General features: G+C 34.0%; 2 protein-coding genes across 5 annotated transcripts in view; one reads left to right on the top strand and one right to left on the bottom strand.

Moving 5' to 3' along the window:
- Nucleotides 1-223: 223 nt before the first annotated feature.
- Nucleotides 224-2,634, bottom strand: LOC110113271 (PLASMODESMATA CALLOSE-BINDING PROTEIN 3). 2 transcript variants are annotated; one of them, XM_028699424.1, is made up of 4 exons: nucleotides 2,510-2,634; nucleotides 1,141-1,380; nucleotides 1,030-1,063; nucleotides 224-590 (listed from the first exon to the last, which is right to left on the bottom strand). In XM_028699424.1, exons 1-4 carry the CDS (start codon nucleotides 2,559-2,561, stop codon nucleotides 344-346), a joined length of 573 nt encoding a protein of 190 aa, XP_028555257.1. In that variant the 5' UTR covers nucleotides 2,562-2,634; the 3' UTR covers nucleotides 224-343. The 2 variants fall into 2 exon arrangements, with proteins under 2 accessions (XP_028555257.1, XP_028555256.1); XM_028699423.1 differs by having other exon boundaries at nucleotides 224-582.
- A 4,045-nt stretch (nucleotides 2,635-6,679) lies between these two features.
- LOC110113266 (DExH-box ATP-dependent RNA helicase DExH14) overlaps nucleotides 6,680-19,530 on the top strand; it is a 75,431-nt gene continuing 62,580 nt past the window's right edge. For 2 of the 3 annotated variants that reach the window (XM_020845766.2, XM_020845765.2), the window contains exons 1-15: nucleotides 6,680-7,019; nucleotides 7,130-7,182; nucleotides 8,925-9,087; nucleotides 14,148-14,595; nucleotides 14,735-14,800; nucleotides 15,248-15,352; nucleotides 15,453-15,755; nucleotides 16,402-16,518; nucleotides 16,661-16,720; nucleotides 16,910-16,978; nucleotides 17,055-17,171; nucleotides 17,250-17,411; nucleotides 17,918-17,983; nucleotides 18,073-18,225; nucleotides 18,327-18,410. In XM_020845766.2, coding sequence (XP_020701425.1) covers nucleotides 6,913-7,019; nucleotides 7,130-7,182; nucleotides 8,925-9,087; nucleotides 14,148-14,595; nucleotides 14,735-14,800; nucleotides 15,248-15,352; nucleotides 15,453-15,755; nucleotides 16,402-16,518; nucleotides 16,661-16,720; nucleotides 16,910-16,978; nucleotides 17,055-17,171; nucleotides 17,250-17,411; nucleotides 17,918-17,983; nucleotides 18,073-18,225; nucleotides 18,327-18,410 — 2,073 coding nt within the window. In that variant the 5' untranslated portion in view covers nucleotides 6,680-6,912. The remainder of the gene's footprint in view (nucleotides 7,020-7,129; nucleotides 7,183-8,924; nucleotides 9,088-14,147; nucleotides 14,596-14,734; nucleotides 14,801-15,247; nucleotides 15,353-15,452; nucleotides 15,756-16,401; nucleotides 16,519-16,660; nucleotides 16,721-16,909; nucleotides 16,979-17,054; nucleotides 17,172-17,249; nucleotides 17,412-17,917; nucleotides 17,984-18,072; nucleotides 18,226-18,326; nucleotides 18,411-19,530) is intronic. The other variant, XM_020845767.2, reaches the window with a different exon arrangement.

Below are 19,530 nucleotides of genomic sequence, written 5' to 3'. Positions count from 1 at the left end.
CACATACGCAAGCTAGAACATAAGACATTTTGATTGGTAGCCAAAGCTCCCAACCAACAAATTAAGATGAGTTGCATCCCAACTTACGCTTCAACTAAGATGGTAAAGGGGGATCAATATGGTTGATATCATTGCTTGGGGAGAAGTTGACAAGAAAAGTATTCTTTAGATGAAACCAAACAAATGAAACATAAAAAAAAAACAATATTATTTGAAAAAAATAAAGTGCAGGGATATCCTAATATAGTTTTGGTCACAATGGAGAATTTGTTTTACATAAATCTCAAAATAATTCTAATAATTTTCAAATATATCTTAAACAAAATTTTATCTTCTATTTCAGTCAGCTCCTTTGAGGAAAAACCAAGCCAAATAATAACAATATTGTGAGTAAGAGAGGAGGGACAATTGGACTTGAGAGGAAACCAGCAGCAGCACTGCCATCTATATTTGTGCTGATTCCTGAAGGACCAAGACCTCCCAAGACTCCTGTTCCAGTTTGGGTTGGATTTAAGCTGTTTGGAGTAGAGGATGAGGCTGGGTTCTGAGTGGAGGTTGCTGTTCCAGAAGCACTGCTTGTCCCTGCAGCACTAGAGAGAGAGAGAGAATAAAATGGAAATTAAAAAAATTTTATAATTATTATTAAAATTCTATTTGGCATTATTGTCTTATAATATTATTTCATAAAATCATGTTATGGTTGTTGTGCAAACTGATATAAAAGTTATCATTATACATAACTAATTTTATACATCTTTAATTAAATATTGTAATGAACTAAACAAATAGTTAATTTAATTATGAGATTAAAAACTATAATTGAATTTAATTATCAACAATATCAAATCACCCTTTTGAATACCTGTGAGAAGATACATTCACTACATAATTTTCTCATTATTTGGAAAAGTTTTTGAGTCATCCAAAATTCTATTTTTAGAGACAAAAGAAAAGCCATTTTGTCACATTTTAATAAAATAAATCATCAGAGATGAAACATCAGCAAAAATAAATGTTGCAATACTACACCTTGAGGTTGCAGGATAAATACAGCCATTACTGCCTGCAAATGATATATAAAATCAAATTATCATTCTAAGTATTAGATAGATCAAAACAAGCATTGAGTATGAGCCTCACTAGGATCTGTTGGTGTAACAGTAGCAGTGCCTGTAAAGTCACAAGCTCCCTGAACCTGATTGTTCCTCTGATAGTAACTATTAGCGGCATAAGAGCAGTGAGCAAGAACAGTATTGGGGTTATAACAGAGACCATTTTGTAGAATGGGATTACAGTCAGCTCCAGCTCCACAAGCATAGTCTATAGTCTTTTGTAGAGCTGGGTCGCTGGCATCAGGTCTACAGGTACACCAAGCTGCGCCTTGCATGAAGAAGAACAAAAAATGGGTTGAGAATGATTTGTTCGAGAGTGATTTGTGGAAATGTGAAGAAATTTGTGGTTTATTTGGTTACTTGAAATTAGAAAATTATATTTTGTTAAGTGTTGAGTTTATTAGATTCAATCATTTGGCTGGTTGGTTGGATGCTTTTAGTCTTTCACTTAAAATTTCAAACTTCGGCTTTATTTGGAATTGCTTTTTTACTTTTTCTTGAAGTAGCTTTCTAGTACAAAAATCTTAATTTTGTACTAAAAAGTTGTTTTATGAAGCAATAAGAAAGCTGTGCCAAATGAAACTGTAAGCTTAACTCTACTCACTTAACCCACCTAAGGTTTAACACTTGAGAGGCATTGCTTCCTTGTCAATTATCAGCAAAGCCAGTCCATAGGTGAAGATAGGTTGGATCAGATTCAATATATCTTGCATTTAGATACATCAGATATATTTGACTGTTAAAACACATTAGTCTTAACATTTGTTTCACATCATATAGTTGAAATGTTGGTTATAAATACAAAGCTTTTGACTCTCATCATAGAAGTAAATTTTTGGGTTGAAATGAATTTGATCATTGATGTATTCGACTGAATTTTGATCCCCTTTTAATTTAGACTTCGTTTATGACAGCTTTTTATGACTTTCTAAAGTAGTTTATTTATTTATTTTTGTACTAAAAAGCTGCTTCAGAAAGTAGGAAGAAAGCTATACCAAACCAAACTTACTCTCTTAACACTGAGTTTATGAAACTAAGGAAAACACTTCATATCTAAACTAGCCTAAACTATTATGTTATATTTTTAATCAGAAAATTTCTCTGCAAATCAAAGTAAGAATCTTACTTTTGGAAGCACGGATGACAACTTATCTTTATAAGGCATAAAGAAAAAATGAGCACCAAGAGGAAAGTGATTTTTTTATATTTATTAAAAAGTTGATTGCAAAATCATAAATTTAACATAGCTTGAATTTTGAAAACAAAAGTAAATTTTTTTTATCAACTCAACTAATGCATACATATCTCTATCCTCTCCAAAGCGACACCCAACAAAAGAGAGAAAATTCTCTACAAATATACGACAGATAATCTCATACTATAGAGCTAATTCTTACCAGAACCACCAGGCATGGCGAGAAGGAGAAGGAAGAGCACCATAACTTCCATAACTGAAGAACAACTGGTAGAAAAGGGAGTAGAAGAAATAAGTGGAGAAGTTTGGAGAGGGTTGTTGTGCCTGTAATAGCTCACCTGCTAGAGAAAGAAAAATAAATACTACAGGGAAAGGAAAAAGAAGAAAAAGACAGCCTAACCAAGATTGGGTGTCCCAAGGGAGAGTAGTTCTGAGAAAAAGTGATAGAGAAATGCAGCATGGAAGTGGTGATTGTTTATACCTGCAATGTTTTGTTTATTTTATTTTATTTTATTTATATTACCCTCTTTCGTTAACTTGTTTTGGTTGGTGAGCCATGCTTCTTCACTGCCTGAACAGCATAAATTTGCCTGAACTGATTAAAGATTTTACTGACTGAAGATTATTGATACAGTCTGAAATTATAACTTTGTAGACAATATAATGTACTATTTAATATAAAAATATTGCCAGCAGAAGCTCAAATCATGCATGTGGAGTATATGATCGAGGATCCTCACTGGCATAACACAAGCTTGTTGGATAAGGAATTATTGGGAAAGAATTTAAAATTTGAGGGGTCCTAATAACTGTACTCCAAAAACTTAGGCATGTCAAAACGGGTCGACGTGTTCGACCTCGAACCCAAACCGATTTTGCAAACGGGTCCGAATTTTTAACCCGAATCTGTCCCGCGCAGGTTACGGGTTGACCTGACCAAACTCGGGAAAACTCAGAGGAGATACGGCGACGCCGAAGCGGCCTGTCGGTATGACCAGCGTCTCCGAGTGCCGACTTAGGACTCACTCTCGCGAGACAGCTAACATAGTGGTGCGGCGAGGCCGCCTCGGCCCGAGGCTCCCAATTCCCGACTAATTGGGTGATGGGTTTCACCAGATGGCTGGCATGCCGGAGAGGCCAGCGTGGCGGTCTAATGCGACTGTGATGGGACAAGATGTGACAGCCTGATGGCGATGCGACAGCAACGCAACTAGATGCGGTTAAGTTCCCGGGTCAAACGAGTTGATTCGGATTTCTGGGTCAACTCAAACCCGGCTGGTTTTACATACAGGTCAAAAACTCGAACCCGAACCCAACCCATAATGCAAACGGGTTGATTCAAACCTAGAATTTTTCAGGTTGCGTTTCGGGTCGGATAAAAAACTATTACATTTTTTTTTTCTTTTTGGGCTCTTTCAACTTTCTAGCTATGAGAAGCTATAAGGTAGAATATTATATTTTATTATTGATTATAATAGTGAGCCTTTCCTCCCCCTGCATTGTAGATATAAAAGGTTGTTCGAGAAAGGGAAAGGAATTTAGAATTTTGAGGGTTCTAATTATAGTCAGCAACTCTTCTAATTTTCTTCTTCATTCTTTTTGTGCTTCTTCGAGTTTCTAGCAAGGAAAAGCCACAAGCAAGAAGCTTAAGAAGCTTGTTGTTTGTCATTGATTATTAGAGAAGCTTTTCCTCCCATTGCATGGTAGACATAAGAGCTACAAATAAATATTTGTCTCTTATAGTTTGTTTGATCAGACTTCTTTGTATTTGCTCATCAAAATTTTTTCTCTTAATTGGAACTAACTTAGGGTCCATTCACGACAACTCTTGTAACTTTATTTTAGAGACTCTTATAACAAGTTTGTTTGGATATCTTTTTTGTTCATTTTTTATTACTTCTATGATGAGTATTTTTTATAAACTTTTCTATTTTTGTGTAGCAGTTGTAATAAAGTTTTGTGACAATAAATCCTTAATTTTTTTTCTTTCAAAACAATGCAACAATTAATTTTACTAACAAGTTCATCCATATCAAAGGGACCATTAGTTAGGTAATTCATATTAATGGAACTCTAGGATGCGGTAGAAAACAAAAACGAAAAATGATTGAAAATAAAATTGGATTCGGAGTAACTACCACAATCAGAACAATTTCATAACTGGGATTGTTCTCTCCTCTCTCTCTCTCTCTCTCTCTCTCTCCCCCTCTTCTTCTCCTTCTTGGCCAAGCAACAAGAAATGGAGGAAGGGGAAATGGCTTTGGTCACTTGAGGTGGGTTAGTTTATATTAAAAAAATTCCAAACCCAAACCCAACATCGCAACGCTTGAGTTCACAACGACATAGCAACACTCACCCATTTTACTGTTGAACAAAGGAGACAACGTCATAGACCGCCCTCTGATGTCGTTGTATTGGCACAATTAGGACTCATAATACAAAAAGGCTAGAGGTGCTAAGCTCATAAGCATAACACCACGCTCTCACATAGACGTTCATGCATGCAGGGATTTTTCATGAGGATCATTTACAAGCTATTAATGGGTCTTATCATAAAAAAGTTTGGTTCATTATATCATAGTTTGGAGAATATGACCAAGAGTCAATCGTTGAAAAACAATGATTAGATGATCGTGGTCAAGCGAATGTGATTGTTGATAGTAGTCGTTAACATCGATTGTCGAGTATAGCCCTAGAGCTCTGATCACTACGTACAGGAAAGTTAGCAGTTTGCGGATTAGACTGATTTCCCAGTTGGGTTGATAAGCTAATTAACAAAATGCTAATTAATTTTTACTAATTTTTTTTTTTATTTTTCGACGTACACTTTTCTGCTGCAAATACTTTTACGATATGACTTTTAGCATCGAAATGTATTTTGCCGTAAATCCCCCACAAAGCTAAATTTGCGACAAACTATTTCCCCGTAAATGGCTTAAATTCTTGTTGTGTCTTATATTCCTAACTTTATAACAGGTCATTTTGATAAATTTTGCTAAATTCCCAAAACATTTCATTTGATGACCTATGTTGATTCCCTTAATAATAAGCCATTTTTCTATATCTCCCTTTTGGTGCCTTCTATTTTCTAAAGTAATTTGAAAATTTTCTTTACAAATATTTTAAAATGAAAAAATGTTTTTAAATTTTTTTTCTTTAAATAACAATAATAACAACTTTTAAAAAATCTCTAAAAATTCCAAAAAAAAATAGATGTTCTCCCTTGAGCCTCCTATTTCCCTTTTTGTAAGCTACAATTCCTACTTTTAATAGATGTTCTCCCTTATCCTATATATGTGGTGCATAATCCCGCTTTCACATACTCAAGTACTTCTTGATATAAAGGATTATTGATATTGTCCTAGATATATGATACTCATCTCCCTTGCAAACTCCAATGATTTTCTATCAAGGGTATCAAAGTATCATTCATAGGATGAGTTATAAGTGATACCCAAGTTTTACAATCCCTACAGACGGGCTTCAATCTTACTTTCAAAAAAGGGTTGATTGTCTCAATTTGGACAATTTAGTCTAAGGTGAGAGAAGTTTTCATTCCATTTAGAGGCTACAACTTTCTCTTCCAAATTAGCTAATTGTTCTCAAAATTTGTTATATTTCATGGTATATATGATGATTGATGTAACAACAAGCTTTTGGTGTGGCCATGCAAAAATGACAGTGCATAAACTCTTCCCCGCAAATACTTGTAATTTATTCATTATACTTGTATCTTTATTTTTTAAAATAAATTCCTTGCTTGTTTCTACACTTTTTTCTCAAATTTTTAGTCTTTTTTTTATTGTTAGTTCATATTTGCTAGATTGTACTGTAAAATATCATTGAAAACTACAAAAAATTAATTACTCTCCACCAATAGAAATAGTTTAAATTACATGAAAAGACATTTATATCAATATGTCTTAATAACATATTAATTAGGATGACTTTTGAAGCTCCAGATTTATTTTGCTATGATGCACTCATCTCAATAGCATATCCAAAAGTTTTTAAGTTCTTGATACGTCGCAAAAAATCATCTTAATCAAGCACTAGTCTCGAGGCATATTTGAATTAGAAGCTTTTACAATTAAATTTGGGATCATCCGAATTCCGATCTTAACAAACTTACAATCAAATTAAACGTCTTGAAAAGAAGAACCCAATGTAACCAAATCCGGTCCAATTCCACTCCAAATTGGCTTAAATCAAAGCATAGAAACACATTTGAAAACTTCAAAGTATTAATTAAGTAACAAAATAGTCTTTAACTATGACATGCTTATAGTTGAATCGAGCGGCTCCACAAGTCAAATCCAAGGATTTGGGGTTACAACTTACAATATAATTATTATAAAACGATATTTTTTTTACCCCGGGAATACGAAAGAGCTTGCAGGGAAGATTTTTTTCTCCCGGGAAAACTAAAGAGCTTGCAGGGAAGAAGGCAAATCGCCGACAAAGCGAGTCGGAGGAAGGCAATCTTTACCGTCAATTATTGCCCATTCCGAAATTCCAGGGTTTATCATTCTTCGTAAAGGAAAAGCAGGGCTGCAGAGGTGAGGGTTTAGCGGAGATTGACAGGTCAAAAGAGACACAAAAAAGATGTTGACGCAGCTGCCGCGCCTAACTAATTCCCTAAGAGATCACTTCGATGTCGATCGTGCGTATCTGCAGCGCAAGGAGATCCTACGGAACATCAAATCAAGAAGGTATCTGAAGTTTCACCGGCTTTGTAGGCTTGATTGAGATTTGCTTATTGTTTTGAAGTTTCATACGCAGCAATGGTAATCTCTCTTCTTCTTTCCGGTGTTTTAACTAGGTTGCGCGATGATTTAGAACTTGCTCGAAGGCTGGTTCACGGGTGGGACGATGGTGAGTGGTCCCATGAAAATGAGAGGTTTAAAATCATGCATTGTTTCCTGTCGGTCAATGTAAAGTTACAGCGTATGGTCTGCTAAATAGCTATTTATGCCTTTCTCTAGTGATACCGTGCTTGTATTCCTGTTAATTTTGCAACTCAGTTTTCACACTTATCTGGAATCTCCCTAATAGGTTTGGCTTCATTTGCTTCTTTCATTCACCTATTGTTTTTGGAAATGACCTTTGCTCGTTTCTCATTGATATATATTTAACTTAATTTTTGTTTATTTGTGTTGGTACTACAATGGTTCATGTTATGTAATAAATTCTTTCTTCCATGGCTTAAGAGATGAACTGTCTATATGTTTATTTAGCAGCATGAAATTCTCCTTCCATCTGCTTTTAAGGAAACCTTTACAAAATCTCCTTGAAGTAATATGGATTTTGTACTTAATCTAGTATTATCAATCACTTGCAGTGTGAACGGCTGGCAATTACTCTTTCCATAACTGCTTACCAATAGGGGTGGAATCAGGAATTTTTTTTGGTGGGGTCTTATATTCGCAATTTTAAAAATGCCTTCAACCTTTTTCATTTGGGCTTGTGGTCGGCTTTGAAAGTTAAAAAAAAATTGTTAAGAGTTTTAATATAAAAATGTTAATTATATGTTGATGAAAAACATACAATGATCTCATTTATAATCAAGAAGAACAAGTATAAAAAATAATATTTTAAAGAATATAAGAAGAACATCATAGAAGTAAAGAGCGGGAAAGAGAAGGAGACTCATGGGAGAGGAGCTGGAGCGCTAAAATTGTGAAGGTTTCACTTATCAAGTCATGGCTGGTTGGTAAATACGAATATTGGAGATATATCAATCAATATGATGCTAGAATAATATCAAATAATAGTTGAAATCAAAATATGATATTTTTGACAGTGGACTACATATTATTAGGCCATCATGCGACTCAAATTAAACTTCATAATCATGATGTTCTAACAATATCAAAGTACAATAGTCTTCATGATTTTTAAATTGATACATTTTAATACAATCTATTTAAAACTCAAATTAAAACTTTCGATTCATAAAGACTTTATATGGATAAAAGATGAAAGAAAATTATTAATACTAGTTTCACTTTAGCAGTATAAGTGTGATATAAAAAAAGAGGAAGATTTACAACAAGGGTCACAGGGAGCCTATGTTGCATACCGCATACATCTCCTAGCAATTGAAGCTGCAATCAATTAGTGAACGCCTTTGCATCGAGTAGTAAACCATGAACTTTTTTGTTTTTGTTTTGTATAATTGCAAGGACCTTTGTAGCTGCTAGCCTTGTGATTTTGAACATGTAGGAGCGTAAAGGCGGTGAATTGCAAATCTTAAAATTTAATAAGTTTATTGTTATTGGGTTGAGCCAATGGGGGCATGGCCCCCAGTGGCCTCACTATTGGTTGCCCATGCTTAACATGAATGTGAATTTTGAACTATTTTTATTATTATTATTATTACTGTTTTTGCTATTCATGTGGAGGAAGCTAGTAAAAATCTTATATGATTATAAATTCTGCTTCATTCATGTTAAGATTTTAATTACTGAGATTATTATGCCTGCCAATGACCATTTTTTCATTTACCAATATGTCTGCCCTTGTTTCTTTTGTCTCTTTTCATTCTTTGTTGATTCTAAAGCTTTAAACTTGATTTCAACTGTTTCTTTGTTTTAAATATTCACTTTTTTATTCAGTTTCAAGTGATGTTCGACTAGCTTATAAGCAGTTTCTTGGTTCTGTGCGGGAATTGATGGATGGAGAATTTTCTTCAGATGAGTTTGAAGAGGTTGCAATGTTCATATATGGTTTATTTAATGTTCCTGACATTGACATCAAGAGGAGAATCTTTGAAAAGAAGTAAATCAATATGTTTCTCTTCTCATAACCTCTAGTTGCTTCAAATTTTTTCCATTGTTCTTTTTTTTTTTTCAATAAAATTGTTGGAATGGAACCATTGGTTAGGTTACACGTGTCAAAGTGTGCATGAATGTCTAGATGAATGGTGGATGCATGATTGTATCCAATGCTATACCTACACCTGCTTGTGGTGGCATTGATGATTTTGTTGATATTTGTTTAGCATGCAAGCATTGAATCATGGTTTTTCTGCTCTATCTTTTTGATTGCTTGGTGTTATTTGTTTTTTGAATGTTACAATTAATTTTGAATATTTTGGTAGTTTTCAACCACAAATATATATTGGTTTTGTTTTGTTTTTAATCATAATTAATGATCGGGAATCCAAAGCTTCTTTTGTCATCAGATAATATAATAGTAGGATATTTTTGTTTTCTATTTAACCGCATGAAAATTTTGTTATACTGATTGTACATCTCTTCTAAAATCAAGTAATTATCTTCTTTTTATCAAAAACTTGGAATGATATTAAGAACTGAGGCAAATGAGTTATAGTTGTTGCTAAATTTCTGTTGTAGGATGGGAGATTTCTAATGCAAACTAGGATAACATTTAATATGAAATAAAAAGAAAATCATAATTTGCAGGTTACTTATTCATAATTTTAGTAAAATCTAATTGCTATTAATGAAGGAACAACAAAATACTTTCTTCTTTCAATCAGGCAATTTAAGAATAGCCAAAATTTAAAATTTTACTAAAAAAACTATGGTCAACATTAAATTTCAGCAATATGTTAAGTTCACGTTTCAAAAAGAAAATTCAACACATATCTTACTTGACAAAATTTCAATTACCATGTAGAGCCAATGACTAAATAGTTTAAAAGGTAAGAATAAGGATAAACATCATCCCAAAGCAAAGAACAAAGCTTCATGCCGATATAAGGAGTCTCCCCCTAGAAGTAATCATCAACACGTATCCGGCAGTCAAATAACATACATCGAACAAGTACACACATGAGATTGAAATATTAGAAAAATTATCACTATTCAACGAGAGGTTTTCTTATAGGTTTCAAGGATCCAAAATAATAAGTTATGCAAAATATGTCAAGATCTCACACCAATAGTTTTCCATAAATCCAACAGGGATTCCAAAAATTTTTCAGAAATTCAACTAGCAAAATAGGAAGCAATTTATCACAACTGAAGGGGTGCTAGAAATTTATCACACTTTTATTCATTTTAAATGATATTATATGAGTTGTTAAAATTGGAAATTCCTTAAGAAATATGAGAACGAAAATGAAATTTAATAACAATTAAAATTTACATTACAAAATAGAAACTAACATGCATTCAATTGACAAAACTCAAACATTTTCAAAAATCAAACACAATATTTATATGAAAAGAATTAAGGATAAAAGTCACAAAAGATTCACACCTTATACTAGTTGAAGCCTGAAGGATAAAGCTTTCCCTTCTAAGTTATTACCAAGATTTTCAATGTGCTTGAAGAATTTATATCCAACAACACAAATTTGAGAGGAAACTACAAATTTTGCTTTTTAATTCATTGTCAAATATATATTTTAGTGGTCCTATTTATAACCCCAAGGATCTAAATTTAGTAGTAATACTTCATATTTAGCCTAAAACCGTAGTCTTCAATTGAACAAACTTAGATGTCAACAACAAGGACAAGTTTTTGACCTTACTTTCAGCAAAATAGTAAGTTTTCAGGTTTAAAACCACGTGTCCAAAAATGCTCAACAATATTCCTTTCCCTGCAACTATGGAAGTTTTTAATAAAAGGAAATTAATAGTAGCTAACATCTGTACAATAGGAAAGTTGAAGGCAATATATTACGAGATGTGAAAGAAACAAGGAGCAATTGCCATATAGGAGCAAAAGAATGTTTTGCACAAAGTCTACCCAATAATCAGAATAACCACCTTCCCACGTTAGCTTCAATACCTGATGCGGACATCCGAGGGTGGACGTTAATCAAAGGAAGAGACGAAGATCGACGACCGAGATCCCACCATTTCTATCTTAGTTTATTGATTGTATTTTTGATTTAATTATGCATTTTCCATTTTTACCCTTACTTAAAGGTCTTGTCCTATGTAAGCCCAATGGGCAAAGTTGCCTTTTAATTTCTTTTAAGGCCTATATATAGAGGTCTTTGCTATTGTATTGAGATGATGGAGTTTTAATAAAAAAAAAAATTGTTCTGCACTTTTGTTCCTTGGGAGAACTTTAGTGGGTCATACCCCCTCCATAGCCATCGGCCAAGCTTCCCTCTTCCCTCCTCCCTCTTCCTACTCTCTAAACCGAACTCCACCACCACCTCCTAGCCGGCAACCCCATGCTCTCCATTAAGCGCCGATCCCCTTCCCCACCGAAATCCACATCTCCTCCCTCTTCCCTTGGCTCCACCCATTCAAATCTTGCATTCAAAACCTTCCAATTCGAGCCTTTCTTATTTTGGGAACAATTTAATTTCATATTCAAATAAATTTGAATTTTGAATTTGTTTCATAAAATGATAATCCTTTTTTTAGGAAAGTTCCTAAATTCATGCCCATTTGAAAAAAAAACAAAATTGAGATTCCAACCATAAACCATAACCAAGCAAGCATTAATTTACCTCTCTTAAACCCCTCCCCTCCTTGAAGCCGCCGGCCTCTCCTCATCCACAAGTTTGAATTTCAAATTTAGATAGCCTCTTGATTACTTTCCTAAATTAGTCAATTGTTAATTTGGAAAGCTTTTTAAATTGAATTCAAATATATTTGAATTTTAAAAACCTTTTCGGATTAATAAATCCATTTTAGGAAGCCCCTCCAATCCCTCCAAATCTGAAATTAATTTCAGATTTAATTCCCAATCCCAATTAATGCTTGATTCACATTCATTGAACTTAGACGGCTTATCCTTCCATCTCACTTGGCCGGCCCCTCTCTCCTTTCTATTATAATGATTTCCTTCCTAATTAAAGGTCCCAATTAAGGAGATAATTAATTCCTCTCTTCCCTCTGTTTCTTGTTTGAATTTCAAATTCAAATACATTAATTAATGGAAATTTGAGATGAAATTTTAGATCTTTAATTTTTTATTATCCCCCCTCCATTCTTCATCAATACCACAAAGTCAAAATAGTGAAGAATGAAGGAATGAATTGAGCATCAATGATAATCTTCCAAAATCAAAGATTGAATAATGATTGGACAGAAAAAATAGGGAGAACCTACCATGTTTTTTAACTTGGATCATAACATATTTGAGATAGGGAATCCAATGAGAGTTGGACTAGCACAACTTGCAACACTATGCCTAACTCATCAAGGTGATTAAAATGGTAGAGAACACTTACCGTTCTAATTAGTACCATCATCATTGACATACTACATCAAAACAAAATTGAGAAGCAAAAACTAAGTTTGAGAGAGCACTAAAATAGTATTAATGCACATGATTGGCATTTCCAATGGACAAAGGATTTTTAAATTTGCATCTTTTTGTTTGGCTTGAAATTATTTGGCTTTAACGAGTTAAGTATTTTATATTGGTCATGCAAATGTGGATATGATTGATGCGCTTCCTTCAAAATAATCAATGATTCAACATAATAAAGCTTGCAATCTCATATAATAAGATACACACGATTCTACTATTAGTAGTCGACACAACTTTTGTATGTAAGATGGCTATTGGAACAAGAGTTATAGAACTTTTGGTAAAGTACTAGATATGAATTTGTAGGGTGGGGATGGATAAATAGAAGAATTCAATGCATTTAGTTTCATGAAATAAAATTAAACTAAAGACAGAAGTTTGGGCTAATAGTAAAAATTTTAAGAATTTTCAATTTAATTTGTTTCAGTGTATTATACGATTTTATGTTGTATGCATTAATTGTAGCTAATTTAATACAGGTCATGAGAAAATGTCAAAATGGGCCTCAAATTATTTATGGGGGTCCATTTTAACCCCATGCTATATAATGCATCCAATTTAGTTCATTGATTCATCAAATTTAATAAAAAACAATCCAATAGGATCACATTTGAGTAGTGAAGCGATAACTGAGAGTAATTAACCCCATAAAAATAGTCTTGGGACCAATTTGACTTTTTTCTCCATTGGTCATATGATAAGCATTACACAAATTAGATATATCATTATCTTTTCTCCTAGTTTGAACTACACATATCTCATTCACATCAACAACAAACTTATAATTGCTATAATGATTAGTTAATTTTTTGTGAATATTCTCATGTAGGTCATGTAGATCATACAATTCATATAAATTATATGAAAAAAGTAATGAAAAATATTAACATACAAATATGCGTGCTTAGAGGTACTCTTAAAGGTTTATAATATATTTGCAGTTGTTGAGGTGATAAAGAGAATTGTAAGAGACAAACCACATAAAGATGATATGCTGCTATGAGTAGTTAATCTGTTTAAAAAAGTACCCCAAATGAATGAAACATTATTGATGATAATTTATGTATTTTTACATTCAACCAACTAGATGTAGAGTTGAGTTTTATATAACTGTACACAGTGTGATACAGTTGTATACACTGTGTACAACATCAACGTGTCACACTCTCATTGGAGTCTGGATGTATCTTTACGTCCGGACTCCGCACGTAATAATTTCTCCACATTCAGATATAGGCTATGTTTTTATTAAATGATCATATTTAAATCAAATACAAGGTTTAGATTCAAATTGCAATTGAGGTCCAAATATGATCGTGGGTTCAATTTTAGTCTCAAACTTAGTTTCTAGTTGACTTTAAGTTTTAGTCTCGAACTCAGTTTCAAGTTTATATTTTAACTCTTGTTCAAGTTCATTAACAAATTCTAATTTTGATTAGAAAAAGTTTAATGCATTTCACCTTACATGAAGCACCTCTGGAGAGGCTCTTTTTAATTTAATTTATATCTGTAATTTATTGGAAAAGTAAAAAACAAGTGATAACCATGTAAGTTTGGTGGATGTGGCTTTTTTCTAACTAAATAATTTTTAGCAGGGGAGAATTGCAAAAGCTTGTTGGATACTCTGTGCAGGATTCAAGTCTTCAGAAAGTAGCTGAATCGGCTCATAGGCTTTACATGTTGCAAGGTGATGATCCTGAGATTGCATCTACCTGGACAGGTATTGCTGATAGACATTGTGAAGCCATAGAGTTTGGCTCTAATATTGCATTCAAGGTCCCTGCTCGCTTCCTCGTGGACGCGCCGTTGGAAAATGGTGCAACTTCGGTGGTTGATAGTTTTGTGAGTGTGATCCCTCATGAGGGGCAACACTTGATGAATGGACAGTATGCTTTGAATGCTGAGAGGGAAGTTGTGAGTTTGAGATGGCTGAAAGATGCTTGTGAAGGGATTGTTAAACAAGGAAGCTCGCCACTTTCTGGAGATGACCTGGCATTGGCTTTATGCCGACTTCTTTTATCCAACAAAGCAGGCGATGAGGTGCTTCTATCGTATTCTTAGATGCGCATTGAATTATTTCCCGTGCCTTTCATAGATGCAAAATTATTTTCTCTCATTTTTCCTGCTTGTTATGAATTTCCCTTTTAAATTTATGATGTGGGGAGTTTCTGATTTTTAGATTGCTGGTGATCTGTTGGACCTCGTTGGTGATGGTGCTTTTGAAGTAGTACAGTATCTTCTATTGGTAAGAATATAAATCTCATGTATGGCTCACGCTTGTTTGTGCTTTGACTGTTATTGTTGCTGGTGTTTTGCTCTTAACTGCATCATCCAATGCCTGGTTGCTTGAACTTGCTGCATAAAATGAAGTTGCAGTCCTTGTTAAGCCTTTGATCGGTTTAGTATGTTGTCCATGTTAATTCTTTTGCAATGAGGTCAATAGAAGCCTACATGTTGATGGGTATTGGTTGAACAAGTTAGTCATTTCTCCTAGATCATTTCTGATTGTTGTTTTTTAATATTTATTTTGTTTTGCTGCGTAGTTTGTGTTCTTCTGTTAGAATTTACTGTCATTACTTTTGATAATTCATAAATTAGTGTATTTATTGCTGTCAAACCTATTATGACATTCTTATGCTAATGAAGTGTGGAAATTCTTCATCCTGATTCAAGTCTGGAATTTTAATTTTAGCACCGGAAGGAGCTAGTGGATACCATCCAATATGGGCTGTTTATACTCAAGTCTGAGAAAATGGCTTCGAATGGCCAAGCAAGGATGCCTAGTTACGGCACTCAAGTATGTCAGCTCTTAATGCAAATTTTTATCACAAAAAAAGGAGGAAAATTCTGAATTTATTTTGGCATTTGTAGATTTGATCCTTGAAACAACTTTACAGGTCACCGTGCAGACAGAATCTGAGCGCCAGATGGATAAACTAAGGCGAAAAGAGGAGAAACGACACAAACGAGGGATGGATCAAGAAGGCATGCAGGATATTCCTGCGGACAGTTTTGCATCTCTGTTAATTGCTAGTGAAAAGAAGCAGCCATTTGATGATTTGATAGGGACTGGTCAAGGCCCCAATTCATTTTCTGTGTCCGCTCTTCCACAAGGTACAACGAGGTTTCATGGAAGTAATTATGAAGAAGTTAGGATTCCACCAACAGCAACAGCACCAATAAGGCCTGATGAGAAGCTGGTATGTTTCCTTTTTCTTAAACTTGAGATTCTTTTTCCCCTTAACAGCTGTTTCCATCTACAAATTAGTACTCCCAACACATATATTGTAATATTTTAAATTTTCTATTTCTTGCACACTTTTTTATTGTTGATGTACATATTAAGAGAGCAATGTTTTTTTTTTTGCTTTATGTAATCAATCACCAGTGTTTGTCTCTATCGTAAGGAGATTGAGGAATCATTACTTAATGGAATAACATCCATATTGCTTTTTACGTCTTCTTATCTACTTCACAGCATACATATATATTTTTAATTTAGGCATTGCTTGGTTGATTATCTTTTAGTTGATATATACTGATATTAGCCATGCGCATAGGGAATGAGTTATTTCTTGTTTGATTCAATTTTGGTTCTTACAATTAAAGCAGAAAGCAGTAAACAAAGTTTCTTTTTGTTGATTTTGACTTGGCTATTAAAGCTTTATTCTCATGTGTCGGTGGTGTTAGTCTATTTTCCAGAGTAATTTTCACCTTGCAGTTTCTCGTTAATAAATATGGCAAGGAGGACCTTATTGTAATGTGCTGTTGATCAAACAAGATGAATTGCGTGCTTTTTCTCAATTGTCTTCCAGGCGGCTTACTGCAGTTTTCATCTCTTTTCAGATTGAGATAAGTGAGCTAGATGATTTTGCTCAAGCAGCTTTTCGTGGTTACAAGTCCCTTAATCGCATACAGAGTCGCATATTCCACACAACTTATTACTCGAATGAGAATATTCTAGTAATTACTTTTGACCTTTGTTGATGCACTTTTCTCAGCTGATTGTGATAGTTTTTTTGTTTTTTTTTTTCTATTTTACTTTCTAACCTCATTCTTTACTGAAAGTGCATTTATACATTAACTTCAATTGCGATGCTTGCAGGTTTGTGCCCCCACTGGTGCAGGGAAGACTAATATTGCAATGATTTCTGTTCTTCATGAGGTATTAATTTGGAATACAAGTTGGATTGATGTCTTCTTTTTTACCAATAAGCAAACAGTTATTTTTTATTGCTTCATATTTTTATTTTTTGTTTCTCAAGCCATATTCTACTTCAAAGATCCTTGAAATACTCTTAATTTTGTTTATTCTCTACCATCCAATCTTGGAGTAATAGAAGCTATGTTGCAGATCAAGCAGCATTTCAGGGATGGCATTTTGCGCAAGGAATTTAAGATTGTGTATGTGGCTCCAATGAAGGTGTAGTTTCATTTACTGGTACGTTTTCTGCTTATTATCTTGGAAGGTTTATAATGCCTATTCATGTACTCTAAAGGCCTTGGCAGCAGAGGTGACGTCCACTTTCAGTCAACGGTTGTCACCCTTAAATCTAGTTGTGAAAGAACTTACAGGCGACATGCAGCTTTCTAGGAATGAGCTCGAACAAACTCAGGTTTGTGTTTTCTGCCTGTTTGTTTGCCGTGTTGTGTTGTAACATGTACTTCTAGTCTTCTTTTCTTATGCAAATCAGATGATAGTGACAACACCTGAGAAGTGGGATGTGATTACTCGAAAAAGTAGCGACATGTCGATGTCAATGTTAGTGAAGCTTTTAATCATCGATGAGGTGCACCTTCTGAATGATGATAGAGGCTCTGTCATAGAAGCTTTGGTTGCTCGCACGCTTCGACAGGCATGTTTTCTTGAATTGATTTGTTAATCCTGTTTTCCTTGGGAGCCTCGGCTCTTTTGCCTTCTTCAATTTTATAATAAACGCCACAAGAGTTTTAAAATATGTAGCTGAGCAGATTATTCTTGTACAAAACTGTTGTCAACGACCTGAAGTCACTGTCCAAGGCTTGCCTTCTATTTTGGTTCCGTTATTGCCTTGAACAAGCTATATTCTTTCTATTTTGGTTCCATCCCCATCCCCACCACGTTGTCGCACCCCCACCCTGTCTCTGTCTCTCTGAAAAGGTTGAGAGCATGACTGAATGCCTTAACTACGCAGAAATATATGTGTATTACGTAGATTTCTCACAAAAAAATCTCTTTGTCATGATATGATACTTCTTCCATTTCATTTGCATGCAATATCATGTTAAAGTTGTCTCCAACTAATGTTTAGTTATTTATTTATTTTTTTATGGGAAGCTTTAAGTTTACAAACTCTATTCATTTTCTTCTTAACTATGACAGGTTGAGTCAACTCAGTCGATGATAAGGATTGTTGGGTTATCTGCAACATTGCCTAATTATTTAGAGGTTCTGTTGGCATTTGCATGAATCTTGTATTTACAGTTTGCTTTGCCTTTCATTCCATGCTTCTCACTTATCAAATTAATTGTTATTAGGTTGCCCAGTTTTTAAGGGTCAATGCAGAAACTGGATTGTTCTTTTTTGATTCTAGTTATCGACCGGTTCCTCTAGCCCAGCAGTACATTGGCATTAGTGAAAAAGACTTTGCTAAAAGAAATGAACTGTTCAATAAGATATGCTATGCTAAGGTTATACAATTTTCAGTCTGATGCTTATGCCTATCATCATTGTATCTAAAGTCATTATAGGACCATTAACATATTTCTTTTACTTTAATTACTCTATCTAGGTTGTAGAATCAGTGAAACAAGGACATCAAGCAATGGTTTTTGTTCACTCACGCAAAGACACTGGGAAAGTCGCGAGAATGCTGGTAACTAAAACCCTTATCTATCATATAAAGTATTTTCTTGTTTTTTTTAATTATCTATGCTCTTAATCTGATTATAATTGATAAATAGGAAATTTTAAGCATCTCGCTTGACGAATGAATGTGTCCCCTCTACCCAATGATGCGGGATCCAATACAGAAAAACATAGAATTTATCTTACATTCATAATTCATAAATATTCCAATAATACTTATGATGGATTTAACTACATAAACCTACGAGTATAAGCATTCCAAATATTCCATCTATAAAATAAATGTATTAACATAAAGCAATTAACAACCCAAAACATTTGTCATAGTAAATATCCTCTATACCTCAAATCATGGCCTATTTTACATGGCTATACAACAAAACATAAGGTTTAATTTGACATGATTCTACTCGGCTTCCACTTTATCCTTGCTTTTTTTTTTGTAAAAACAACCAAAATAAAAATCTGACGAGCAATGAGGTATAGAAAGATATACAATTCTGATTCAAAATTCTAGTGTTAAAAATAGTGAACAATATGCATGTATTTACGACCAAACATAATTTATAAATTAAATATACTTTATATTACATATATTAAAATTCATAAATTAGTTATAAATAAATTATCATTTAAATTCTCCCATAAACTTAGTAGTAATAGTGATGTGAAACCATGCAATGAACATAAGAACTGTTTAAGGATGTTAATATTTGATTACCAAAGCTTTGCTAGTTATAGACTTCTTGTTCTCCCAAATTAGGCTTTTAGAATTATCAAGTAGAAATTATGTAAGGCATGCAGTTACAACTAGATTAACAGGATGCTTACAATTTAACAACATAAAATAGAGAAGTAATGTTACGACAAAGAAACACTAATCCACGGTTTAACAAATAGATTTGCTCACCTTGGGTCCCTCACTCACACTCTTGGTGGAGGTGCTTTAGTGGGGGAAGATTGAGAACAAGCTTAGCAATGCCATTAGAAGACAAATGATGCCCAAGGTGTAGTTCGTTGGAGAGGTGGCCGGCGGCGGGGAATCCACGAGTTGACTAGTGAGTATCCAACGCCGAGGAAGAAGGTACTACGTGAAAAGGATGCGATCTAAATAATCTTCCACGGAA

Source organism: Dendrobium catenatum, unplaced genomic scaffold (genome assembly GCF_001605985.2).
Source record: "Dendrobium catenatum unplaced genomic scaffold, ASM160598v2 fragScaff_scaffold_1284, whole genome shotgun sequence".
Classification (NCBI taxonomy): Eukaryota; Viridiplantae; Streptophyta; class Magnoliopsida; order Asparagales; family Orchidaceae; genus Dendrobium; species Dendrobium catenatum.
Note: the sequence above shows the minus strand (reverse complement) of the source record. Positions and strands in the feature narration are given on the sequence as shown.

What these genes read in the sequence shown, in the direction of transcription:
- LOC110113271 (XM_028699423.1), bottom strand. Translation starts at nt 2,561, where the DNA reads ATGGAAGTTATGGTGCTCTTCCTTCTCCTTCTCGCCATGCCTGGTGGT. An exon ending in CGCCATGCCTGGTGGTTCTG is followed by an intron (nt 1,381 to 2,509) that starts GTAAGAATTAGC and finishes TCTTCATGCAAG; the next exon opens with GCGCAGCTTGGTGTACCTGT. An exon ending in TGTTACACCAACAGATCCTA is followed by an intron (nt 1,064 to 1,140) that starts GTGAGGCTCATA and finishes TATCATTTGCAG; the next exon opens with GCAGTAATGGCTGTATTTAT.